This window comes from Mandrillus leucophaeus, unplaced genomic scaffold (assembly GCF_000951045.1).
Source record: "Mandrillus leucophaeus isolate KB7577 unplaced genomic scaffold, Mleu.le_1.0 Scaffold37, whole genome shotgun sequence".
Taxonomy (NCBI): domain Eukaryota; kingdom Metazoa; phylum Chordata; class Mammalia; order Primates; family Cercopithecidae; genus Mandrillus; species Mandrillus leucophaeus.
Window position 1 is genome coordinate 8,215,674 of NW_012103920.1, and position 8,213 is coordinate 8,223,886.

The 8,213-nt window shown below is 44.6% G+C and overlaps 1 protein-coding gene across 2 annotated transcripts in view; it reads left to right on the forward strand.

Annotated features, from left to right (window-relative positions):
* ADAT1 (adenosine deaminase, tRNA-specific 1) overlaps positions 1 to 8,213 on the forward strand; it is a 25,628-nt gene that overhangs the window by 8,884 nt on the left and 8,531 nt on the right. For both annotated transcript variants that reach the window (XM_011990110.1, XM_011990111.1), the window contains 3 exons: positions 2,569 to 3,187; positions 6,763 to 6,908; positions 7,426 to 7,525. In XM_011990110.1, coding sequence (XP_011845500.1) covers positions 2,569 to 3,187; positions 6,763 to 6,908; positions 7,426 to 7,525 — 865 coding nt within the window. The remainder of the gene's footprint in view (positions 1 to 2,568; positions 3,188 to 6,762; positions 6,909 to 7,425; positions 7,526 to 8,213) is intronic.

Sequence of the window (8,213 nt, forward strand, 5' to 3'; positions counted from 1 at the left end):
TTTACATTTCTAATAAGCTCCTAGGTAATACAGATTATATTAGTCTATAAACTACACTTTGAGTAGCAATGTGGTCTTGACTAGTGGTGGTCTCTTTTTTTTTTTTTTTTTTTTTTTTTTGACACTGGGTCTTGCTCTGTCACCTAGGCTAGAGTGCAGTGATGTTATCTCAGCTCATTGCAGCCTCTACCTCCTGGGTTCAAGCGATTCTCCTGCCTCAGCCTCCTGAGTAGCTGGGACTACAGGTGTATGCTACCATGCCCGGCTAATTTTTTTGTATTTTTAGTAGAGATGGGATTTCACCACGTTGGCCAGGCTGTTCTCGAACTCCTGACCTCAAGTAATTCGCCCGCCTTGGCCTCCCAAAGTGCTGGGATTACAGGCGCTGTCTCTTATACACATCTAGATGTGTATAAGAGACAGCCCCTGACCTCAAGTAATTCGCCCGCCTTGGCCTCCCAAAGTGCTGGGATTACAGGTGTGAGCCACCGTGCCTGGCCAGTAATTGAGATTTTTAAAGATCCTCCTTGATGGAATAAAAAGTTGGCAACCCTCTGCTCATCTTAAAAATCTTCTGGAAATTTTGCTGGTAATCTTTTAAAATGTGATGTCCTCCCAAGGTTTGTCTGCAGAAAGAACATTACCTAGAGAATGTGACTCTCTCGCTCCCTTGGCATTCACATCCTATTACTAATTAATAATTTGTTGACTGGGTTAGCTACTTCAGGCTCTTACTTATGAGTTTTATTAACATGAGTCAGGCTCTTGCATTCAGGCATTCTGTCAAGATCAGTCTCCAACCCTGCAGCGTGGGAGATGGACCCTGGTGAGTTCTCCAAAGTCACTGTGACCTTGTGAGGTCTCTGGAAGTTAGCCAGCCAACCTCTCCAGATACATTCCCACTTCTGTATCTCTTGCCTGTCCCACTCTTGAGTTATAAAGATTACAGATGTATTATTTATACGCTTTAGAAAAGCAACATTCATTAGGTTAGTGTTTGAAGAAATATTTCTCTTCTCAAGGGAGAGCTGTGGTTCTTACTGACCTCTAGTTTTCTTCAGTTTCCTATAAGGACAGAGCAGATCGGAAATCTCTAAACCAGCAAGAGGGAACACTGGAAATTTTGGAAACACTGGTTTACACTAGGTGTGTAATTTACTTTAGAGTCTTTACTGTGGGGCCATGCATCATAAAATCTCCAAGATGGGGAAATTTTGAGTAATGGTTGCCAAATTTCTTTTCCTTTTTTTGAGATGGAGTCTCGCTCTGTTGCCCAGGCTAGAGTGCAGTGGCACATTCTCGGCTCACTGCAACCTCCGCCTCCTGGGTTCAAGCGATTCTTCTGCCTCAGCCTCCTGAGTAGCTGGGACTACAGGTGCCCGCCACCACGCCCAGCTAATTTTTGTATTCTTAGTAAAGACGGTTTCACCATATTGGCCAGGCTGGTCTCGAACTCCTCACCTCGTGATCCGCCCACCTTGGCCTCCCAAAGTGCTGGAATTACAGGCATGAGCCACCACGCCCTGCCTGCCAAATTTCTTTATGAAAGAAACCACCCACTTTTGTTTTCCAAAGCATCTTAGAGAATAGCATTCCACAAAATGCACTTGGGAAACCTTGTTCATTCTAAGCCAGTGGTTCTCAATTTGGGAAGTTTAGCTCCCCAGGAGACTTTTGGCAACATCTGGAGACATTCTTTATTTTCATACTGGGACTGGTAGTGCTATTGGCATCTAGTAGGTAGAGACCAGATATGCTGCTAAATATCCTATAATACGTAGGACAGCCCCCACAGCAAAAAGTGATACAGTCCAAAGTGTCATTAGTGGCGAGGCACGCTGGCTCACGCCTGTAATCCCAGCACTTTGGGAGGCCAAGGCAGGCAGATCACTTGAGATCAGGAGTTCAAGACCAGACTGGCCAACATGGTGAAACCTCGTCTCTACTAAAAATACAAAATTTAGCCAGGCATGGTGATGTGCGCATGTAATCCCAGCTACTCAGGAGGCTGAGGCAGGAGAATCACTTGAACCCAGGAGGCAGAGATTGCAGTGAGGCAAGATCACACCACTGCACTCCAGCCTGGGTGACAGAGCCAGACTGCATCTCAAAAAAATGTCATTAGTACAGTGCTTGAGAACCCTGGTCTAAACCCATGTTTCCAAAACTTCCTAGAGATAAAAATTATCTCAGATCTTGGTTAAAGTGTTCTGTTTTGCATACCCTTCTCCAGAAATTCCAACTCACTGGCTCCAGCATAGAGTCTTCAACAAGAGCCTCAGAGAATTCTTATTAGGGAAGTTTGTGCCTGTGCTCTTAACTCATCTCAGGTCAGCTGGGAGAATAGATGAAGTCAGCAGTTCTCAAACTTGAGCTTGCATCAGAATCACCGGGAGAGCTTGTTAGACCCACACGGCTGGGCTGTGCCTCCAGAGTTTCTGATTCAGCAGGTCTACTGTGGGTCCCAAGAGTTTGCATTTCTGATGAATTCCCAAGAGATCCCACTGTGGCTGGTCCAGGGACCTCACTTGAGAACCATTTGTTTAAGGAGGGGTTCATTCTCTGCAGGTGGGGATGCCTCCATCATTCCAATGCTTGAGTTTGAAGATCAGCCTTGCTGTCCTGTCATCAGAGATTGGGCCAGCAGCTCATCAGTAGAAGCCAGCAGTAACCTGGAAGCTCCTGGAAATGAAAGAAAATGTGAAGACCTTGACAGTCCTGTAACCAAAAAGATGAGGCTTGAGCCTGTGACTGCGGCCAGGGAGGTCACCAACGGAGCCGCTCACCATCAGAGTTTTGGCAAGCAGGAAAGTGGCCCAATCTCACCAGGCATCAACAGCTGTAATCTCACTGTAGAGGGGCTGGCGGCTGTCACCAGAATAGCCCCTGATAGTGCCAAAGTGATAGACGTTTATAGAACTGGAGCCAAATGTGTACCTGGAGAAGCTGGAGACTCTGGGAAGCCTGGTGCTGCATTTCACCAGGTGGGGCTGCTCCGAGTGAAGCCAGGCCGTGGAGACAGAACACGCTCCATGTCCTGCAGTGACAAGATGGCCCGATGGAATGTCCTCGGATGCCAAGGGGCACTGTTGATGCATTTCCTGGAAGAACCTATCTACCTGTCAGCTGTGGTCATTGGGAAGTGCCCATACAGCCAGGAAGCCATGCAGAGAGCACTGACTGGAAGGTGAGAGGGTAGGGAGGGCTCAATTGGAAGTCATTCCAAGAGGCAGTCTGAGAGTAGGGCCCTAAGAGCATTAAGCATCGCCTTACCTTTTGATCCAACAGTTCCACTTCCAGGAATTTGTCTTAAGGAAATAAAGTATTTGAACATTTAGCTTTGTATATAATTTTTGTTTGTTTGGTTTTGAGATGGAGTCTTGCTCTGTCACCCAGGCTGGAGTGCAGTGGTGTGCTCTCGGCTCCTGCAGCCTCCGCCTCCCAGGTTCAAGTGATTATCGTGCCTCAGCTTCATGAGTAGCTGGGACTACAGGCGTGTGCCACCACGCCCAGCTAATTTTTGTATTTTTAGTAGAGACAGGGTTTCACCATGTTGGTCAGGCACTCCATGACCAACCAGGTCAGACTGGTCTCAAATTCCTGACCTCAGGTGATCCACCCGCCTCAGCCTCCCAGAGTGCTAGGATTACAGGTGTGAGCCACTGCACCCGGCTACTAATTTTTTTAAAAAAGAAAAAGTAAACAGCTGAAATGCCCAGTAATAGGAGTTTAAGTGTTTTCTTTGTTGTTGTTAAAAATAATATTGATGAATGGCTGGGCATGGCGGCTCATGACTGTAATCCCGGCACTTTGGGAGGTCGAGCGGGGCGGACTGCTTGAGCCCAGAAGTTCTAGACCAGCCTAGGTAACATGGGGAAACCCCGTCTCTACAAAAAATACAAAAACTAGCCAGATGTGGTGGCACACACCTGTAGTCCTAGCTAATAGGGAAGCTGACGCAGGAGGATCACCTGACCCTGGGAAGATTAGGCTGCGGTGAACCCATATCACTCCATTGTACTCCAGCCTGGGTGACAGACCCTGTCTGAAATAAAATAATAATAATATTGATGAATATTTAATGTGGAAACATGTTCATAGTGGTTAAAGAACAGTTTAGAAGATAAGAAGCCAATTTTGGTCTTAAAGTACATACACACATAGGAAAAATTGTAAGAGGATGAGCAGTAAGGTATTATTAATAATCTCTGAGTTGTACTATTATGGGTGGTTTTTTTCTTCTTTGTTTTTACTGTATTTTCTAATTTTTCTACAGCATACATATGTTGCCATTATATATGTTTTTTAACCCTAAACATTAGTTTGGGGTTTTCAAAATGTTTTTGTAGCAACAAAGTTTCACTGGGTCTCACCCAGGCTGGAGTGCAGTGGTACAATCAGAGTTTACTACAGCCTCCAGGTCCTGGGCTCAAGTGATCCTCCTGCCTCAACCTTCCGAACAGCTAAGATTATAGGCACAAGCCACCACACTTGGCTGATTTTTAAATTTTTTTTGTAGAGACGGGGTGTTGTTGGGTTACCCAGGCTGGTCTTGAATTCCTGGCTTTAAGCACTGCTCCCACTTAGCTTGCCAAAGTGTTGGGATTATAAGTATGAGCCACCTCACCCAGCCCTAAACATTAGTTTTAACTTTTTTTAAGATAAAAGTCAAAGGATGACCACTCAAGTGTGGTCTCCCTAAAGGAGGCAGCCAAACTCAATGCTCTAGTAAATGAGGGCAGGGCAAAGCCATGGCCAGGGCAAGCTTCATAGGCCCCTATCAAACGTGAAGCCTCAAGATATGGCCCAGCAATTCCACTCCTAGGTACCACCCAAGAGAAATGAAAACATACATTCACACAAGTAGGCCGGGTACAGTAGCTCATGCCTATAATCCTAGCATCTTGGGAGGCCAAGTCAGGCAGATTGCTTGAGTCCAGGAGTTCAAAACCCCCCTGGGCAACATGAGGAAACCCTGTCTCTACAAAAAATACAAAACTTAGCCGGGCATGGTGGCACACACTTGTAGTCCCATCTGCATGGGGAGCTGATGTGGGAGGATCACCAGAGCCACGGGAGGTTGAGGCTGCAGTGGACCATGATTGCACCACTGTAACCCATCCTAGACAATAGAGACCCTGTCTCAAAAAAAAAAATGTATATGTGTATATAACAAAAACCTGTACATAAATGTTCACAGCAGCATTATTCATAATAGACAAATGTCCATTAGTGGATGAATGGATAAATCAAATGTGGTATGTCCATACAATGCACTGTGATTCAGCCATAAAAAGAACTAAAGTACTGATACATGCTACAGCATGGATGTACTTGAAAACATAATGCTAAGTGAAAGAAATCACATATTGTATAATTTTATTTATGTGAAATATCTAGAACACGCAAATCCATAAAGACCGATAATAGCTTAGTGGTTACCACGGGCTAGGTGCTGTGGCTCACGCCTGTAATGCCAGCACTTTGGGAGGCTGGAGTGGGAGGATTGCTTGAGCCCAGGAGTTCAAGCCCAGCCTAGGCAATATGGCAAAACCCCATCTCTACAAAAAATTTAAAAATTAGTCGGACATGGTGGCGCATGCCTGTAGTCTCAGCAACTTGGGAGGCGGAGGTGGGAGGATCGGCTGAGAAGTTGCAGTGAGCCAAGATCATGCGACTGCACTCCAGTCTGAGCAACAGACACCCTATCTCAAAAAGAAAAAAAAAATTTAAGTGGTTACCAGAGAACAGAGAGTGAATGCTAATAGCTACGAGGTTTCTTTTTGGGGTGATGAAAATTCCTTAAATTACGTTACCATGATAGTTGTGCAGTTCTATGAATATACTAAAAACAATCGAATTACCCACTTTAAATGGGTAAATTTTATGGTATGTGAACTATATCCCTATATATTTTTTTTTAAAAAGGCAGCCCTAGGCACTGTACCCAGGATGTTTTCTGTTTTTCCTATTCTGGTACTTGCAGTTGCTTTCTGCTTCATTCTAGACCAGCATCATGTTGGCACCTAGTTTGTTCAAAGATACAAGAGAAAAAAATGAAGCTTTTATTTATTTTTATGTTTATTTTTATTTATTTATTTTTTTTGAGACAGAGTCTCGCTCTGTTGCCCAGGCTGGAGTGCAGCGGCACGATCTCGGCTCACTGCAAGCTCCGCCTCCCGGGTTCATGCCATTCTCCTGGCTCAGCCTCCTGAGTAGCTGGGACTACAGGTGCCCGCCACCTCGCCCGGCTAGTTTTTTGTATTTTTGGTAGAGACGGGGTTTCACCATGTTAGCCAGGGTGGTCTCGATCTGACCTCGTGATCCGCCTGCCTCGGCCTCCCAAAGTGCTGGGATTACAGGCGTGAGCCACCGCGCCCGGCCTGAAGCTTTTATATTATAGGATAATTTTGGGTTTTGGTGTGTTTGAAGGATTCCCTAGGAAGCAGGTGCCAACACAGTAATGTTTCTGCTTAAACTTTTCAAGTTTCTCAAAGCCTGTATCAGGAATGGAGTTTGATGTTACATCCCTGAAGGGTGTTGACTTGATTCTTTGTTATCCGTTCAGAATGAGGGAGAAGCATCTTCTTCCAGCCATGAGGTTCTTGCAATCTTGATTCTATTCTGGAACACTGTCTGCCCAAATAAATAAACAAATCCCCACACCTGCTGAGGCTCGGGGTGATGATGTGAGCCACAATCCTAGATACTGTTTTCTCTAGGCTTGCGCCTAAACTGAATGCATTTTCCCTCTACATTTAGGTGTCAGAATGTATCTGCTTTACCAAAAGGCTTTGGAGTTCAAGAACTAAAAATACTGCAGTCAGATTTACTATTTGAACAGAGCCGCTGTGCAGTACAGGCCAAAAGGGCTGACAGCCCAGGTCGACTTGTTCCTTGTGGGGCAGGTAAGAGATCCAGGTTAGACCTGCCCTGGAGTAACTGCTCCCCTGACTGAAAGTGGCCTCAGAGGGTCCACATCCTCCCAGCCTAGGAAGGCAGTTCACCACTCTAGTGGCCAGTAGCGTGAGCTTTAGAGACATCCATACTAGGTCAGGTTTATGCTTTTGTGACCCCTGGCATGTTATTTACCTTCCCTTGGCCTCAGTTTCTTTGTCTTCAGTTTAGAAGAATATCATTTATCAGGGTTATTGGGAAGATTCAGTGAGAAATTCTATTTAATGGATTTACTCTGTGCCCAGCAAATAAATCTTCAGTGATTGTTAACTATCATAATAATAATGAATTATGAACCACTTAGTCTACTATACCCTGGAGGCCAAGCATCCAAGTAGCAGTCGTTGCCGGTGACATCATATCCAGCTCTCATGGGTCTGTAGAGTCAGAGAAATATTTTTATTAAAATACTTCTGACATTCACAGGAAATTGAACAGTTTTAACCCTAGACTCTTACCTTTTCATAGCCATCAGCTGGAGTGCAGTTCCTGAGCAGCCTTTGGATGTTACTGCCAATGGCTTTCCACAGGGAACAACGAAGAAAACAATTGGAAGTCTTCAGGCAAGGTACAGCATATTGGGGCCGGAGATGGTGGCTGTGAACTCACACTTTACCACTATCTAATTCTAGAACATTTTTTTTACCCCAAAAAGAACAACTATACCCATTAGCAGTCACTACCTATCTATCCCTCGTTCTCCTCAACCCTAGGAAACCTCTAATTTACTTAATTTACTGCCTGTCTCCGTGGATTTGTCTATTCTGGACATTTTCTATCGTTGGAATCATATAGTATATGACCTTTTGTATCTGGCATCTTTCACTTAGCATGGTGTTTTGGAGGTACATCCATGAGGTAGCTGTATCAGTACTTCATTACTCTTCATGACCTGAGTAATATCCCATAGTGTGGATATACCACATTTTGTTTGCCGTTCATTCATAGGTGGACTTTCAGGTTGTATCACTCTTTGGCTATTGTGAGTAGTGCTGCTATGCAGAACTATGAACATTTCATGTACCACTTTTTGCATGGCCATATGTTTTCAATTTTCTTGGGTGTATCTAGGAGTAGTAGTACTGGGTCATATGGTAATTGTTATGTTTAACTTTTTGAGGAACTGCTAAACTGTTTTCCATAGCAGCTGTACCATTTTACGTTCTACCAGCAATCTATAAGAGTTCCAATTACCCTGAATCCTTTACAACACTTGTTATTGTCTTTTTTATTGTAGTCATTCTAGTGGGTGTGAA